Source organism: Chiloscyllium punctatum, chromosome 12 (assembly GCF_047496795.1).
Source record: "Chiloscyllium punctatum isolate Juve2018m chromosome 12, sChiPun1.3, whole genome shotgun sequence".
NCBI lineage: Eukaryota > Metazoa > Chordata > Chondrichthyes > Orectolobiformes > Hemiscylliidae > Chiloscyllium > Chiloscyllium punctatum.
The window spans coordinates 74,853,284-74,872,792 of record NC_092750.1 but is presented as its reverse complement, the minus strand read 5'-3'; the positions used below and the strand labels follow the sequence as shown (position 1 = coordinate 74,872,792).

Sequence of the window (19,509 nt, the reverse complement as noted above, 5' to 3'; positions counted from 1 at the left end):
CTCTATATTTGTAATGGAGCTCACCACAAAAATACCAGTTTGCAGCTTCAGAATCTGATCAGTGTGTCATGTTGGGTTATCTTTTCTACACTGTGATGTGGAGGTGCCGGTGTTGGACTGGGGTGGACAAAGTTAAAAGTCACAACACCAGGTGTACTTCCAAATAAACCCGCTGGACTATACCCTGATGTTGTGATTTATACGTTTTTCCACACTAGTCACTCCAAAAGCTCCTAAAAACTTTGCCCTCTGTAAAACAAACTGTAACTATTGAAACAATTTTGAACAGGTACAAAATATAATTTGTCCTTCATTTTAAAGGCTTGAGGGTGCAGTCAATATATTTTTTCCATAGACTTATGACACAAAACAGGATCAGGACTGTACAGTGAGTTGGTATAACGTATCCCAATTTCTCAAAATAGAGAAACCAGTTTCATTTACAACTCATCCCTATTCTTATGTAATTGAGAAAAGCAAGACAACTGGAAGACGAGATGCATACAAATATCTAGAAATTCAAATCTAAACATACACTAAGTTATCTCTTGGAAGTCACCTGGTTCATGCACCTAGGTTATTTTCAAAACACACAATTCTGAAGCCATATTTTGCTTGTACTGTATTGACAGTTAAATTAGTCCAAATGCTTACACTTGAAATTCAAACTGCTCAGGAGTAGAAATGAATGCTTGTGAGAAAGGCAAACAGTATTTGTCTTTGTTCCAACATTGTTACCTTGAACCAAAAAGCTCAAATAAAAAAGTCAGGCTGCACCAGTGAGCACAAGGTTCTAGTTTCTTACTGCTAATACTGGACTTGTGATGAACAAATAAAAAGAAGAGATAGGCAATATAAAATTAAAAGGGGGTGATGAGTAACTGTGAAGCAAGACAAATTGAGAGGCTGAATCAGGAAAAACAACCAGTTTTGGGGAAGGAATGCATTTTACCACTAGCAGATACAACCAGCAATACAGTGGACCAGAAAAGCAGTGGAGGCAAATTGCATTCATGCATTCAAGAGGGTATTGGATGATTCTTTGGATAGAAATGATGTACAGAGATATGGGGGAAAAAGCAGGAGATTTTGGAACACTCATTCCTCCATGGACTGCTGGCTCTCTTCAGCAACATGATATTACCATAGGAGATTTTTTTTCCCCCCTCGCTTCACTGTCCACTTCTGTCTCCCATAAGGTAAGATCGGATCAATCAACAATCTTCCTGTGGATAATCAACATTAATGCAATCTGTGCAATGTCGCATTTGTTGTCCACCCTTGGTAAAAAAACAAGGTTAATTTTTACCAAAGATGCAAACTTTCTGGATTATTTAACTCAATTTTACCATTTGCTACAGGAGTCCAGTTCGACTGGCATGCTTGCCCCAAAATAAACCATACATCATTCCTTACTTTGTGCAATTTGTAACTTAACAGCATCTCTGCAGTATTACTCTCACGTGCACAGCTATTAGAATTCAAGACTACGTATAATTTTGTATAGATATAATATACTATGTTAAAAAAACCCTTATATATTTTCATGTTTTGTAAAACCTTTATTTCATTTTTGCCAGCTACTTGTGCCAGCTTTTGCAATATAAATTACTGTCCACATTGAGGTAATGGAAATGGCCCTGGTCAATATCGAACTATATAGATATGCTCACCAATTCAAAACTACAGTAAACTTGTAAAAATGATTCATTTGAAATACCATAGATGTTTCCGCAGAACTTTTCTAACATAATGGCATGCAATATTTTGAATCTGTGCACACAAATCCTTCCCCTCATTTTGTATTCCAAACCCTAATGATTTCTGGCTGCTGACAATGTTCAGACAAGATTAGATTTCCTACAGTGTGGAAACAGGCCCTTCGGCCCAACAAGTCCACACCGACCCTCCGAACAGTAACCCACCAAGACCCATTTCCCTCTTACTAATGCCCCTAGCACTATGGGCAACTTACCATGGCCAATTCACCTGACCTGCATATCTTTGGACTGTGGGAGGAAATCCACGCAAACACGGGGGGAATGTGCAAACTCCACACAGACAGTCACCCAAGGCTAAGAATCGAACCTGGGACCCTGGTGCTGTGAGGCAGCAGTGCTATCCACTGAACCACCGTGCCATCCCCAACTAAGGCAACTTCACATGAAAGAAACAGAAATTAAAATTCAGCTTTGAGTAAAATGCTACAGAGGATAAGGGAGAATTCTCAAAATCTTAAATCAGAACTCATTCACAAAGAATCATTACTTCACCAAAACGGAGGCTCTCTGCACATCAAAGCAGCACGCTGAAGAAACCTGTCTTTGAAACTCACTGTGCCACGATTAGTAATAAATTTATGAAATGTCTGAGCACACCCAAATCTCAGTTTTGAATTCCACCATGCCAGTGAAGGGCTTCAACTATCTAATCAATTCCTTGGATGCACTGGCACCAACCCCACACCGCCCACATCTGCCCCCAGCACCAACCTCGCACCTCCTCCCCAGCATAAGGCCTGTCACTGCCCACACTTACTTCTAGTACCAACCTGTCACTGTTCACACCTGGCCCCAGTCCAATGATGTGCAGCCCCACTGACACCAGCCATCACATACCCACATTTGAAGGCTGTAATTCTCAAAATACACCAAGTGTGTGCCCATTTCAAATTGTAGTGGTTTTAAATTTCATATTGTAGGCACCTATTACTTTCCCTCAGTGCTGACACAAAATACACTAAATTTTTCTTCAGACTCCAAACTGAGCAACATCCTACAGAAATGGCTGGTCCATTTCCCAATTATAAATATGCTCAAATAGTTTGCAAAGTACTGCCACAGCCCTGCTCGGTGACGAAGAACCATGATTTTAGCTAATACAATAAGTTATACCAGTTTGAGTCCCAACTTTAAATAGTAAGTTGATGCATTAAATTTATCAATTCTATGTAAACGAAAGCACTACAAATAATGTGAACAAAGTAATTACGGTTACGTAATGCCCTCAGTGGGTATCAATCCCAATTGTTTATCCATCCTCGTAATACTAAAGATGCTTAAAATGTTGAACTTTTTACAAAGACTATGAAAATACCCATAAGATTCAAAATAGTTACTGAACTAAGGACATATTACTCAAAAAGGCAAAATGTCTTACTAACTTTCTAAAACGTATGTACTGTCTACAACAGACATTGAAAAACTTAGTCAGGTTCACTTTTTTTTATTCATTTTAAAACTGCTCAATGAGCACATCACATTCTTCTCCAGATGAAAAATAAAAGGTTGAGAGAAACCAATTAGAGTTTCACGGCTGAGAAACAGGAGGTAGACGATTATGACGACTAGATAGAACAGGATTATGATAACACAAAAAGTGGCCATTGAGTCCATTGTACTTGCATTACCGAGACTGCAGTATTCACTCAATTGCCTTAATGGCCTAACCAGGTGAACTGTTTAAACACAAGGCACAAAAATGAATTTATCAGATCACTGACAGTGCATCAGGCTTGGTTCTCCTTCAGCCAGGATCTAGAGTTAGGGAGTCATTTAAAAAAAGAATGTGTGTGCAGCTTGAATTCATCACATCCAAAAGGATTTCCTTTAACAAACTTAACATCTTTATTTTCTTTAGACCAACAGCAGCCTGTATACAGTACAAAAACGCAATACAATCAATTCAAGTGAAGCACAGCCACATACCTGGTCCAAGTGTTATTTTGATCCAAGCACAGAATTCTAAACGCATTACATCACTTTCCATCTCCCAAATAAACAGAATACCAATCCCAAGCATAATTTTTAAATGCATCATCCTGCTCCAAGCATAATATTTCCTCAATTATATCCATTTTCAGTGCTCAGCACACTGTATACTGTCAATCCATTTCCAATTTTCACCTAAACAACAACACGTTAGTAATTCAATGAAAACCACATTAGCACCTTCTTGAATAAAGTTCTTTTGTCACTTAAGTGTAAATGTGCAATGTTCAGATTAGTATTAAATGCACAATGATCGAATGAATGGTCTGTGGCAAAAATACTACAAATGGATCATGCAATCTATAGAAATCTTGCTACAGTAAATTTTTGGCAACCTAGTGTTATAGTGACTATCTGCATAATTTTTAAAGTGACACTGAACATAGGTCATAAACTGAAGATTTTCACAACTAGAATTTACTTAAGTAAGCAGCATCAGAAAATAATGGACACATTTACTACCAAACCCAATGTGCTATACCAGTTTATATTAAGCAAGCCAAAGCAGTACTTTAGGAATAGACATAAGGAAAGCAAAATAAAATGGGATGAGGATATCCAAGAACAAGTATCAGTCCAATCATTTCACAAGTAAAAGTGCAACACTAAAGGTGCCCAATTACAAAAGAGATCAAGTAATTAAAAACAGTGTATGGAAAAAGAAGAGTCAATAAAAACACAATCACACAGACGTGGACTACAATCAAAAACCCTGTTCTGACTTCATCATTGGAGTAAAGTGAAGATGCTCAGAAGTGTGCTGATTTGGGAAAATAACTAAACAGCTTGCACAGAAGGTTATACCATCTGAGATTACAATTTGACAGCATGCACTTTATAATCCAAGTGGAGCTTGTATGATACATTGTACATCCAACATAGGTTGGAAGAATCACACAACCCTCTTCACTTTATCTTCAAAAACAGACTCTTCCTAATGGATCTCCTTTGCAGGAAGGTTCAATGAGTCACCTGCTTCACATGAAGCAGTGCATGGAACTTAAGCTATTCACAGTTCCTTTTTCCCCAGTTCCTGGGCTACTATTAGAGATCGCATAAATAACCAACTCCACACAGGTACACAACGGTCATCAAGCTGTAATATTAGGAAGATCAGCAGAGGCAAAGTGAAAAGGGGTGACGAACGATTAGCAACTATTTGCACTCAAAATTCTGGAGTTCTCCAAAAGTAGCACAGTAGCCTGGATCAAAAGACTGGAACTAAAGAGAAAGCGAAATGAATAAATGATAAATAAAAGAGTCTTTTACTGCACAGGATACAAACAGATTAAATCACTGAAGGGCAGGATAGGAAATGAGCCCCACTGACCTGTCAATACAAATAAATTACAGCTCTAGCTTTATTTAAAGGTTTGACATAGACCCTGTCTAGGGATGTTTGTTTCCTGTAAGCTTCTTTGAGATACATAACCTGTACTGTACTACAAATAATAAAAGTACAGAGGGTTTTTTTAATACTGATTTATGCACACAAGACATCTGAACATTCATAAAAGTGAAACCTTTTGTAAAAAGTGGTATTTGTTTCTAAAAAAAAGTTGCCGATGCCAATGGCATTGACTGCTCAGATAAAAGCCAGAGCTTCCCCTTTCTGAATTATATTCAGGAAGCAGAGCTCTGAAACTCCCTGAAGTAGTATACAGCTGCCTCATCAAAAAATAAAATTAAATACAAGCTTTTGATATTTTGAAAATCATATTAACTGCTACATTTTAAAGCATCACTCAAATGGAATAATCCAATATGAAGTTTCACTCTTTGCACAAACATTCCCAACACTTTGTATCATACTTTTAGAAAGTATGAAATACAAAAACCGATCTTGACTTTGAATCCCCAAATACTTTAGTGTACTATTAGACACATTAGCTTTCCAAGGAGATTTAGATCACAATTCTATAGGCTGCCACTTCATACCTAATCTGTGTTCAAGCCTCACTGCACCAATCCTGCAAACCACGGCAGCTGAAATACACCTTGAACTTATCACATCCAGTCATTTTACAGTCAATGACTGTTTAAGCATCTCAGAAAGCTAGTGAGTGTCAAGGGTTTTTTTTATTAAAAAGGTACCAAATGCCAGAGTTATGATAACCCAGCTGTATTTAAACTAACGTATAAAAATCCCATTTTATTAATTCCTTATTGTATGGTTGACATGCCATGACATGGAAGCATGTTGTGTTGGACTATCAATCGGGAATAAAGGAACAGTATACAGAATACTGGGAGATGCCTTTTATTTTAGGCAATGTAATGTAATGTAAGGCAAATGTAATGTAATGTAAGGCAAATGTACATTTCTTTGTAATACAATTACAAACAACATAGCACCAACAGAGAATCACGAGTTAACAAAGAAATCGGATTTTTCCCTTTCTGTCATGCATGTCCAAGGACACTGGTCAGCAGCACTCATTTTCACTCTGAGTCAGACAAAGGATCTGCATCCGATTCAGTCGAATCAGATTCAGTTTTGGATTCTTCCCCTCTTCTCCATTCTTTGAGAAGAAGCCTCCATTGTTCAGCTTGTAGCCATGCAGCATAGGCTGCATCTAAATAATCCTGCCTGTCTTCAGGTTTTTCCAGGCAAAGCCTGAGCAACTGATCCAATTGGTCTGACGTAAGCCGATTCCTTCAGGAGAAACCAAGAAATAAAATTAAAAATTTTCAAATACTAATAAACCACATACAGAATAACTGCCAGTCAATTGTAACCCAGCTGTTACCTGTATTTGTTTTTTATCAAGTTCACAGACGTAAACCCTGTATCAGGTTCAGCAGTCGAGGCAGACATCACTACACAAACTTCAGATAGTATTGAGAAGTTCGGATATTCTTTTCTCCACATATCAGAATGGGCCAAATCAATGCAAACCTGGGGCGGGGGGGGGGGGGGAGAAAGAAGAAACAAGGATTGGGATAGGGAAGATAATGAAAAAAGTTCACTCTTTCTCTAGTTATTCAAATATCTTGTGAAGACTTGAAAATAATTTTCATTTTGGAGCTGCAAATGACTTATTCTTTTTCATACAAAGCCACGTTTCTATAAAGATATCAAATATTACAAAACTCTAGTTCAGAATTTCTCAGTAGCAGGTCTAGAATATAATTTTCCTCTTTTCATACTTTGCATGCAATAATCATAATATTAATACTACATTACACTAGAATTAATACAAGTACTTAATCTACATAATGTAAAGATATTCTAAAACTTTGCTTACTTCATCCAAACTCTCTCCTTTTCTGGATGCAATTAAGTATTTCATCTGATCCCACTCTGCAACCAGATCTTTTCCATCGTTTGAAAGTAGGTCTGAAAAATGACTCTGGAGAGCTGCTGCTTCACTATTGCCATATTGAGCCAGTTTCTCTGGATCAGAAGGAATCCTATCTGGATCTAGGATACGAAAAGCTCTGATGATTGCATTATCAGGGAACCTCTCCTTCAGACTGTCAACAATATTCTTCACCTAATAAAAACAAAACAAGCAATAATCAAGACAAGTTAAAGAGCTGTTCTACAGTAAAACATCAACTCCATTAACCCATTTTTGCTAATGATCAGTTTTTACTGAACTATAACTAACCCAGGGGCCTGTCTCACAGTACTTAGAACAGCTGTGAATCTCTGGACTTTTCTATACCAGAGTGCTTAACAGTGAGTATATTAAAGGCTGAGGCAAGAGAGACATTTTGCAGTCCCAGGGAATAGAAACACCTAGGAGTGGGCTAGAAAGTGGAGTTGTGAGGTTACAATGAATGACAAAAGTAGGCTTGAAAGTCAATACACTATACTCCTGCTTCTATCTTTTCTTGGTAGTGGCATTATTTTTAAAATCTACTAACCAGAGTTTTAACAGAGAGAGCTATCTCATCAGTAGCTTTAGCTGCTGTCTTATGAAGTATAGGTCCATGCGGTTTCCTGGTCATGGGTGGCCGAGAAAGAGCACCACTTTCCAGTAGCTGTATTCCCAATAGAAAGCTGCTCTCCCACAGTATGTTGTTTCCAAGGTACTTGCACTCAAGGAGATTGATTGTAGCTTGAACCCTTTCAGGTACTCTGACTGGATTCACAAACCTTTCTTGAAAAAATAGTGACAGATTGTCCAAGTGGTGGAGGAGATCTCTCAAGAAGAAAATGGCAAGTAGAATGCTGTAAACATAAAGAGAGAAAGAGAGACATTTCACAAACAGAGGATCTGGTCATCTTAGTTGCACACTTGCAGTGTAATTGATAGCTTTAGCAATGGCTCAGCTAGGACCATTTCAGCCTGTTAAATCAGTAGGTTGCTGGTTCAAGTCCCACACGGGAACTTCAGCACAAAATCTAAATTAAAAGGCCAGCCTAGACCACAGGAAGTGCTACAGGATCAGAGGTGCCACCTTTTAGATGAGGTGTTACATCACATTGCCCTCTCAGGTTAGTGGGACATAAAAGACTTCAGATGGGAAAACAACCAAGTGTCCTTGCTTTAGTATTCTGGCCAATAATTATTCCCCAGCAACACTAAAAAACTAAGTTGTTATCTGTTCATAAAGTAACATTCACTAACGATGGCAATAAACTAAACTTGTTGCAGTCTGCAAGTAGTAAAATTACAAAGCTCATAACAACCAACTTTAAAAAACACTTTCAAATTCAAATACATGTTAAAAATGAAGAATATAATACCGAGGCTGTTGAAGTTTGAGGAGGATGCTTTCTGCTGTGATATCATGGTCACTGTAACTCATGTCAGAAAAGTATATGATGAGAGTTTGGTACGATTTGCAAATTGCTTGGATTGCCCTGCCTCGATTTATCCATTTGAGGTGGCAAGCCTTTGCCAGTTTGATGGCATTTGTCTCCAGGACATGAAGAACCTCTTCCAAACCGCTGTGTTTAACAGTGGATCTTTTACAAAATAAAAAAAATTACATGAAATGGTTAACTTTTCATCCATCTTCCAACATAACCAGCTTCTAACATCCAAATATTGGAGAACCAAACTCCAACTTCCTGATTGATTTCAAAAATCATCCTCAACATAAATCGTCAATATTTGGTCTTAGCAAATAATTTTAATAATACACCAGAATACTATGGTACAGAAACTGGACTGAAGAAAGGGGATCCATTTTAGGATTCTAATACTCCTCAGAGAGGATATAATTCTAATTATTCAAAGATAGTGGTCAAGACAACTGAAAGGAGTCATATTAATCTCAACGTAACCCAGTATAACCCTGCAAAATAACTAGTCATTAAAAAACAAATGCCTAAAAGTTTGCACATGTTGGAAACAGAAGGGGCCATGTTGCAGAACACAACAGTATTGAACAGTCAAGAGGAAACTTGACTGCAGTGTACACATAGCATTAAAAATGGAAAACTGCAGGAAACACACTCTCTAAAATGGAGTCATAAACACTAAAGTTCAATTAAATTTTATGGTTTATGCAAGTCCTAGATATAATGCAGGGCAAAGTTAAAGAACTTACTGCTAATCTGAAAGAGAAAAATGTAGAAACACAGCAAAGTCTCTGTGCAATGTTAGACCAATACTTTGGACACAAGCCCTGCTTGAAGAAGCCAGAACGTTACCTGGCCCATTCACAGTTCAGGGAGCATCTGTGGAGAGAAGAGATCAGCTGAAGTTCCAAGTTCTGCAAGCACAGCTCTCACCAGAAAACAGAGCTGGTTTATACGCTACAATGGGGGTTGGTTAGCAATGCAGAGTGGCACTAATGGTACAGGCTCAATTCCCATACCAGCTGAGGTCACCAACGAAGGCGCTCCCTTCTCAACCTTGCCTCTTGCCAAAAGGCATGGGGACTCTTGAGTGAAACTCACCACCACTGGTTTCTCACACAGAGAGCAGTTGGTGGTCTTCTGGAAATCTTTCACTTTCACACTTATGGAGTGACTTCTGGCATTTTCTAAATTAGTTTTCAAACTTCTGCAGTTCATTTTATATACTGTAGTTGGATTTAGCTAGTAACTCTAGAAAGTTTCCACACTGAAGGTTTGCGAAACAAGTTTCTGTCCACAAACAACTGAAAACCCATTACAATTTCAGCAGAGAAAACCTATTTTACCTGGAAATGTATGCATAGATAGCTTTGAAGCAACCATCTATTTCTTGAAAGAGTGTAATTTCATTGTACGAATCCTTCATGGCCAAAGCCTCTGAATGTACCACAAAATGCTGTCCAAGTAGCCAGGGAATGTCTACCTATAATACAGGTGAGAAATTGCTGAAGTAAAAATCATTGCAGCACCATCCCAAACCTTAAAAGGATATCACTAATGGATGGTGAAACAAAAAAAACCTCCATTTTACCGTAGAAATTTTCTCCAATATGGGAGAATTTATGCTACTGTCTCCATCTCCACCACAAATCCTATTCCCTACATCCCAATTATCATATCCCAACGCCTGATTAAGTCTCAGGCCATCTGATGAAAGCCTTAGCCACGGTATGTTACCTGTGGGCTGACTATTAGAACACCCTAGTTGCTTCCTCCTCAGAGAACCTCAGAACTGATACAGTGCATGCAGCCCATTGTGGCAGCAACGGCCCTATGAATGAACAAATCCTCTTGTACCATTCTCCCTGTTCTTCTTCATGAACCTGCACATTCAAACTTGTGCTGAATGAATTACAATTGTTTCTGGTTAAGCAACACTTAGAATTTTAAAATTCTACTCCTGATCTGTAATCCCTTGCTGGCCTGGCCCCGTAAACCAGTGTTCTCCTTCCAGCCTTACATCTATCCAAGGTACCTGCTCTCCTATTTTGGCCTTCTGTGTATCTGGATTTTAATTTTAATTGTAGCCATATCTGCTATAACGCAGTAGTTCCATTCTCATGTAATCTCATGTTATAAGAAAGTTGAATACTAGCAGCACCATTTATACTGATCGGATCGGAATTAAATTATAACCAAATACACGCTTTAAAAGTTTGTGCTTTAGAAACAGTGCCCCAACTCACATTAAGAAAATGTGCATTACATCAGAACAACCTGTACTCCAGTAGTGACTGTATCTTCAGTTGCCAAGGATGAAAGCTATTGAATTCCAACTGTCATCTTGGTTCTCAGTTTGTCTCTCAAGATTATTCGGAAACATTTCTGATATGCCAAGCTTTCTGTCCTCATACCTCCTTATCTGGAGGAGTGCTAAATGCTGTTTTGGTCATTTCAAGCACTTTGAGATATTTTACAAGTTAACTGCTCTCAATAATAATAGCTTGTTTCCAGCGGTTCTACGATACTTGTACACACATCCATTTCAAGTAAGTTTTCCAAGTTGATAATTTGCATTGGTATAACACAAAAGTAGATAATACTTATTTGGGAGTACAGAACTTGAGAATTACTGAAAACAATACATATTGTGGAAGTTTTTCATCTCATCAAGATAATTCACAAACATAACAATTCACTGGCAAATTCAACATTAGTTGTGTATGAGAGGGGAATGCTGATAGATTGGCAACTGCAATCTGATTAGTAGAGGCAATTGTCAAGGAGAAGGTACCTATTAATGCTGATTCACACTAACAGGAAGACTTTGTTTCAATTTTGAAAGGTTGACTGACTGGCCAGAATATTCGTTGAGGAATGAACCAGTGTTAAAATTCATGGTTGACATGCAACACAAACGTGATCCCCTCCACACTGTCCCAGTTGAGATATTAGCCATGAGTTTTCTACCACCATCTATCACAAATCTACCTTCACTAATCAATATACATGTGAAGTCACTTCATCTGACAAGGGAGCAGTGCTTTGAAAGCTTGCGACTTTAAATAAACCTGTTGGACTATAACCTGGTGCTGTGTGACTTCTGATGTTATGCTATAAATTGACCTTAATTGACAACTTAAATAGAGCCTGAGATTTATTTTTTGTTGGTGTCCTCATGGTGTTGAAGTTTCCTCCCACAGTCCAAAGTTGTGCAGGTTAGGTGAATAGGCCGTGCTAAGTTGCCTGTAGCGTTCAGGGATGAGTTGATTAGGTGCACTTGTCAAGGGAAATGTAGAGTAATAGGGAGGTGAATGAGTGGGCTACTCTCCGGAAGGTTGATGTGTGACTTGTTGGGCCAAATGGCCCATTTCCACACTGTAGGGATTCCACGATCTATGTAAATATTTTTAGGGGAGTCTGGCCTGGTCCATAACATCAGAAGCCATCCTGAAACATTTTATGAACTTCTCAGCTCTTCTATCCTTACCTACCTTCCTTTTCCACCTTCTATGTAGATTAATATCTCCATGATTATTGCAATGCCTTTCTGACAAACCCTTTTTGTTTTACTTTCTAGGCCCCTCAGCACCTTGGTCTTTACAACCTCTCAAAAAAAAAATCCCAAGGACAAAATAACCTTGTTAAAATGGCACCATCGTCAAACTTAAAACAGCATGCTCTGCAGCCAGAAAGCAAGCTACACTATACCTGGTATCCTGCCATGAGATAGGACTAAAGATTGTATAGTATAGATGCCCCTGACTAGTTGTGATCATAATGATTACATTTTACATTCAGTTTGAGGTAGAGATGGGTGTCAGTTTTTTCACAAAATTTAACAATGGTGAAAAATTATGAAAGTTGGGCTAGCTAAAGTGAATTGACAAATTGGGTTAAAGGTCAATAGAGATACAACAGTAGGCACTTAAGGAGATATTTCAAAGTACACACTGGATATACTCTGACTTGCAATAAAAACTCCAAGGGACAGACTCTCCACCTGCGGTTAATTAGAAATGTGACATTAGGTAGTGTAAAATTAAAGAAAAAGATATTATGCAAAACCAGGTATCAGGTCAGAAGATTGAATGGAATATGGAAGGCAAAGAATAAACAAAAAATTGGTCGAGAAGGAAAATTAGTGAATTTCACAAAGCCAGCCAAAATGAAGATGGCAGCAAAAGCTTTTATAAATATTTAAAACTGTTGCTTCTACACCAAGTTATCAATAATCAAAAAGAAGAAATGGAAGATGAATTAAACAAGCATTTTGGATCAGTCTTCACTTTAGAGGACACAAGTAACATCCCAGAAGCACTGATAAATCAGGAACTGGGAAGGACAGATGAATTCCAAAAAAAAATGTGAAAAACAAAGTCATCGTACGGGGTAAATTGCTGGAAATAGTGTTAATTAAATGGTGAGAGAGTGCAGAGCTTGGAGACACAGGTCAGGATGTACTCATGCAGAAAGTGCAGAAGGTGAATTGTGCAGGCAAAGTAATTAGAAACATCAATAGAATGCCAACAATTATTGAGAGGCAAACCAAACACAAAATGTAAGGAAACTATGCTTCGAGTATACAAGACACTAGAGAAACTATAACTGGAGTAGTGTGCACAATATAATTTTATTTCCCAAAGGTTGTAAATGCGTTGGAGATAGTTCAGAGAAGACTTATCAGACGAATACTTGGAAGTGGGGAGACTGTCTTATGAGATAATCTTGGACATGCTAGGCTTATATTCACTTGCATTCGTAAGATTAAAAGATGATTTTATTGAAACATAAGGTTCGGAGAGGTCTTGAGAAGTTAAATGTAGTAAGGATGTTTCTTCATATGGGAGAAGGGAGATCTGGAGATTAATGTTTAAAATTCAGCAGTCACCCACTTAAAGGAAAGAGGAGAATTTCTTTCTCAGAAGGTCACAAGTCTTTATAATTCACTTGCTGAAAATGTGGTGGAAGCAGAGTCCTTTAAAATTCTGATGTTAGAGGTGGATAGGATCTTGTTAAGCAAGAGTGTAAAAGGTGCAGAGGTAGGCAGGAATGCAGACTTCAGATTACAATAAAGTCAGCCATTACATTACTGAGTGGATTACTCCTGCTTCTAATTCAGAGATATAACCTTTCTAAATCCACAGTGATTAGCTCTTTTATCATCAGCTAATGCAAACATGTTGCCCTTGTCTAAACTCAGCACAATTATGTACAGTCGCATCAATCTCTCAACTCCCTTACTTCGAGAACAACAATCCACATTTCTCTAGCCTGCTCTTGTAGCAAAATCCCATATTTTGGGGTTACCCTGATAAATATCTGTGCCTTTTCAAAGACCTTGATATTCCTTATGAGTTTACAACATCTATATCCGTTATCAAATTGCCAGATGTTTGGCCCCAATTATAAAAGTAGGAAGATCATGTTGGATTTGTACAGAACTGTGGTTAGGTCAGAGCTGAAGTACTGAGAAAAATTCTGGTCACAACACTATAGGAACAGGGTGCAAAGGAAATTCATCACACGTTTTCCTGGAATGGAACATTTCAGCAATGAAGAGAGGCTGTATAAACTCAGATGAGGCCACAGGATCATAGACATGGAAATAGAAGCAGGACAATCAATGGAATCATTTGACACTGGATAAGGTCTGGTTGTTTTCACTGAAGCAGTGAAGATTGAAGAGGACCTGACAGAGGTGCATAAGATTAGGAATGCTATGAGCAGGGTGAATAGAAAACAGCTGATTCCCCTTAGTCAAAAAGTTAATAATAAGAGGACATAATTTTAAAAGTGGAAGGCAAGGGGATTAGAGAGGATTCCAGGAAAAGCCTTTTCACCTTGGAGGTGATGGGGATCTAGAATCACTGCCTCGGAGGGTAGTTGAGGGGAGAAACCTCATAACTTTCGAAAATGTACTTGGATGAGCACTTCAACTATCATAACTTTCAATGTTATGGGATAAGTGGAAGGGTGTCTTCTGTGGTGTATGATTCTATGATCCTGTTGTGCCTTTTAACTCCTAGGTGTTTAGCATCCTATTGAAACAATTATATACAAAAACCAGAACTGCTAAACTTCAACAAAACCTGCCTGCTTTAAGACTGGCTTTGCTAACAACTCTATGTTCTGTTGTCTTCAAAACAACATTTGAACACAGTTCTTTTGCAAAACCACGGTTGCATTCTTGTGCAACTCCGCGTTATAGAAAAATCACATTTTAGAAGCAGCGCTTAAACGGTTAGTGATTACATTAGATTAGATTACTTAGGGCCTGTTTCCACACTTCGGCCCAACAAGTCCACACCGCCCCGCCGAAGCGCAACCCACCCATTCCCCTACATTTACCCCTTACCTAACACTACGGGCAATTTAGCATGGCCAATTCACCTAACCTGCACATCTTTGGACTGCGGGAGGAAACCGGAGCACGCGGAGGAAACCCACGCAGACACGGGGAGAACGTGCAAACTCCACACAGTTGCTCGCCTGAGGCGGGAATTGAACCCGGGTCTCTGGTGCTGTGAGGCAGCAGTGCTAACCACTGTGCTGCCCATGTAATCGCATTACAGGCAACATTTGTTTTAAAAGTTTGCACTTTAGAAACAGTGTCCCCAACTCATCAATTGCGTAGCAGTGAATTCACATTAACAAAATGCGCGTTATAGCAGAACAGCCTGTAAATGAATTAGGCAATTCAGCCTGCTGATCGGGGCAGGGCAGGGGGTGTCAATCTGATTGCAGCCCTCAACACCATTTTCTTTAACTCCTCACCCTCTTACTCCCTTATCATGCAAGGATCAAACTAACTCAGCCTGAAAAATGTTCAACAGCTCAACCTCCTCTACACTCCGTTAAGATACTCCTTATCTATCTTATAAAAACTGAATGAACTGGGGATGCTGGAAATCAGAAACAAAATCAGGAATTGCTAGAAAAGCTCAACAGGTCTGGCAGTGTCTGTGAAGAGAAATCAGAGTTAATGCTTCTTGACCGGGACCCAAAATATTACCTCTTGTGGCAGTTTCTGTTTTGGTCATTAAAATCTTATTTTTAACTAAGCTTTTGAATATCCAGTCCAATATCCTCTTATATGACTGTCATACCTTGATTTGCAATGTTTCGAGGGGCAACTTTTGAAAGTAATCTTTTAATATATTACAAGATACCACAAACATTAAGTTGTTGCTATTGAGACCAGTGGAGATTAATACATTGAAAAAGATAAATGCACACTTCTGTCTAATAAAGTACTTTTTAAGACCAATATAAATTCCTAGAGGTCACGTGTCAACTGAACAAAAGGTCACAGCCAATCTCTGATTCACTTGAGAGGCAGAGATAATCATACTCAGTCTGAATATGATTGGATAAAGTCAAAAAAGCTGCAGATGCTGGAATCCAAAAGTAGACAACAGAAGGCTGGGAGAACACAGCAAGCCAGGCAGGGAAGTCAATGTTTTGGGTGTAAACCCTTCTTCAAGGCTAGATGTGGGGGTAGGGAGAGTTACAGATAAAGAGGAGGAATGTGGGGAGGTAGGATGAGTAGAGGAATGGTGAGAGAGCAATAGGTCCACCAGCAACTTATTCGATATTTCTCTCTGATCCACTTTCACTCCCCATAGAAAACAGGTGCTATATGTTGATAGTTCCACTTAAAAACAATAGCAATCATTTTTCCCCCTTTTAGGACTTAAAAACAATCTTGCAATAACATGCTTCATTACTCAGACAAAAACAGAAATTGCCAGCAAAACTCAGCATACCTGTGGGAACAAAGGAGGGTTAACTTATCAAGTCTGGTTACTCTTCGTTACAACTGTGCTTTCTTCCCACAGATGCTTCCAGACCTGCTGAGTTTTGCCAGCAATTTCTGCTTCTGTTTCAGATCTCCAGGAATGCTTCATTTTATTTAATGCCTTACTATGGATTGGTTGTTCCCTTTAAAGCCCGGAGCAGCACATTGGCTCAGTGGTTAGCACTGCTTCCTCATAACACCAGGGGCGCAGGTTCGATTCCAGCCTCAGCGGCTGCATTTGTGGAGTTTGCACATTCTCTTCGTGTCTGCAGGAGTTTGCTCTGGGTGCTCTGGATTCCTCCCACAATCTAAAGACATGCAGGTTAGGTGAATTGGCCATGCTAAATTGCCCAATGTTCAGGGATGTGTAGATTAGATGTATTAGTCAGGGGAAATCTATAGTAATAGGATAGGTGAATGGGTGGATTACTCTTCGGAGGGTCAGTGTGGACTTGGTCAAAATGGCCTGTTTCTACACTGTAGGGATTCTATGATTACATTTGCTCACATTGGGGAACATTGCATGAGTTTACAGATGGGACAGTCTGCCAATTGAAAACAGGCTTAGCCAAACCATAAAGCCTGTGTATTCAGGGTTCATTGCATAAGGTGATGCATAGAATTGGACAGCCTGCTCCTCAAAAAGAAATAGCCAAGCAAATGCAAGACTTTTGATAAATGCCAGCCACCTATTTTACATTGTTACAATGTTTGAGATATTAATCAAATCACTAACAAACAAAAAGTATATCAATTCTGATTCATCACCATGATGCTGTGGTACAGGCTAAATTATAGAGATAGAAATATGAAGTATGTGTGAATTTCATAAGACTTCAGAATTCACTATGGTCAATCTTGAGAATTGAGCCAACAGTAATACTGGAATACTCTGAAAATTAAGGCAGTCTTTTTTTTGTAATTTCTTTTCAGAATGTAGGCATCACAGGCAAAGCCAGAATTTACTACTCATCTATATTTGCCTTTGAGAAGACAATGGTGAAGTTTATAGATGGTAAACACTACAGTCAAGGCAGGGGAGGTAGCAAGTGTTGAAGGTGGTAGACAAGTGGGCTGCTTTGCCCTAGACATATCAAGAGTTTTGTTGGAGCTGCACTCATCCAGACAACTGGGACGTATTCCATTACATTCCTGACTTGTGCCTTGTCAATGGTGGCTCGTAGATGGCACAGGCTTTGAGAAGTCAGGGAGAGTGTTTATGGCTTCAGGATTCCCACCCTCTGCTCTGTTCTTGCAGCTTGGATCAGCAGCATAAATAGCTAAGTTTATGTTCAATAGTGAAATCTAACATATTGATAATGCAAACTTAGATGGCAATATCTTTGAATGATATGGGGAGGTGGATGAATTGCCTCATCTGAAACAGTCATTGCTCGACATTTCTTACTTGCTGCTTTGATGAGGACGTGCCAGCTCTTGCTGCTTAACAGCCTGGTTGTTATCCAGCAATTAGGCACAGAATGCTTCACTATCTGAGGAAATATCAACGCTACTGAACAGTCTGAAATTTGAGCATGGTAGTGGAAATATCAGTAAATCAATAATCCAGAATCCCAGGTTGCTATGGGAACATGAATTTGACACGGGCTCAACACAGCAAATGACAAAAACTAAAAACAATAAGAATTTGGAATTAAAAGCTAGGCCAATTGTAACCATAGGATCACCACGGATTGTCATTAAAACTCATTTGGTTCACTACCATCCTTTAGGGAAGGATACCGCATCCTTACCTGGTCTGGGGGTCACTGCACCCAAAATGATAACTCTGCTTTCTCTCCACAGATGCTGCCAGACCTGAACTTTTCCAGCAATTTCTGTTTTTACAACCTGATAAGTCTTCTCTGCAGTCTCTCCAGTACTACCACATTCCTCCTCTAATGTAGATTACAGAACTGCATACAATGCTACAGATGTTGCCAAACCAACATATTACACAGTTCCAGCTCTTAAACTCTATGCCTCGGCTTAAAAAAAAACCCCATGCCACCTTAACCATTTTACCCATCTGTATTGATACCTTAAAGGACTGGTGTCCATGCACATCAAGGTTCCTCTGATCCTTGGTGGTTCTCAGGTCCCACCATTCATCTTGTATTCCCTTCCCTTAGGTAATTCTATTCCTGAAGAAGGGCTTTTGCCCGAAACGTCGATTTTCCTGCTCCTCGGATGCTGCCTGAACTGCTGTGCTTTTCCAGCACCACTGTAATCTAGAATCTAATGCCCTAAGTTACCTCATTTGTCCAGAATGAATTCTATTTGCCACTGACCAGCCCATCTGTACCTGCCTGCAATCTAAATCTATCCTTGCTATTTATCACCCAATTTAGGTCCTAAATCATCCCTGTACATTCAGTCGAAATCATTTATTAAAAAAAACACAAACAGCAGGGGCCCTAACACTTTCCAGTGGTGTCCCAAGCGGGTCACAGACTTCCAGTCAGCAAACCACTTCTCAACCATCACCGTCTGTTTTCTGCCACTTTGCCAAATTGCCTTAGACTCCATGGGCTGTGACCTTTGCTATCAGTCTCCCATACAGGACGTTATCAAAAAGGTCTTACTGCAGTCCAAGTAGGCTACAAACATATCGATATACCTCATCATCTCTTCGAAAGCTTTAATCAAGTTGGTCAGACATGATCTCCCTTTCAGAAAATCATACTTACTGTTCTTGATAAAGCTTTACCTCTCTAAATGCAGATTAATTGCGTCCCTCAGGAGTTGTTCCCAATAGTCTCGCCACCACTGAGGTTAGACTGACAGGCCTGTAGTTTCCTGCTTTATCCCTAGCTCCCTTCTTGTACAACAGTACATCGGCTGTCCTCCAGTCCTCCAACATCACTCCTATGGCCAGAAAGGAATTGAAATTTTTTTTAAAAACAAGTGCCCCAGCTATTTCCTTCCTTGTCTTATTGAACAAGCTGGGATACATTTCATCCAGCCCAGGAGATTTATCTACTTTTAAGTCTGCCAGACCACTCAGACCTTCCAGTCTTTGCTAATTTCTTTAGTTATATCACAGATCTCTCCCCAGTTTCTGTACTCATACAGCCCCTTGCCAGTCAGCACAGACAAAAAGTATTCATTTGGAACCCTACCTACATCTTTTGGTTCCAGGCACAAATTACCACTGTGGTCCTATGTGGGCCCTCATT

General features: G+C 39.2%; 2 protein-coding genes across 8 annotated transcripts in view; both read right to left on the bottom strand.

Annotated features, from left to right (window-relative positions):
* The window catches only part of nckipsd (NCK interacting protein with SH3 domain), a 370,618-nt gene that overhangs the window by 316,155 nt on the left and 34,954 nt on the right, over positions 1-19,509 (bottom strand). The window lies entirely within an intron of this gene.
* The window catches only part of LOC140483944 (zinc finger protein 862-like), a 50,176-nt gene continuing 34,269 nt past the window's right edge, over positions 3,603-19,509 (bottom strand). For all 3 annotated transcript variants that reach the window (XM_072582805.1, XM_072582804.1, XM_072582806.1), the window contains 6 exons: positions 9,876-10,012; positions 8,470-8,691; positions 7,644-7,950; positions 7,019-7,267; positions 6,521-6,669; positions 3,603-6,426 (listed from right to left, as the gene is read on the bottom strand). In XM_072582805.1, the coding sequence (XP_072438906.1) occupies positions 6,213-6,426; positions 6,521-6,669; positions 7,019-7,267; positions 7,644-7,950; positions 8,470-8,691; positions 9,876-10,012 (1,278 nt within the window). In that variant the 3' untranslated portion in view covers positions 3,603-6,212. The remainder of the gene's footprint in view (positions 6,427-6,520; positions 6,670-7,018; positions 7,268-7,643; positions 7,951-8,469; positions 8,692-9,875; positions 10,013-19,509) is intronic.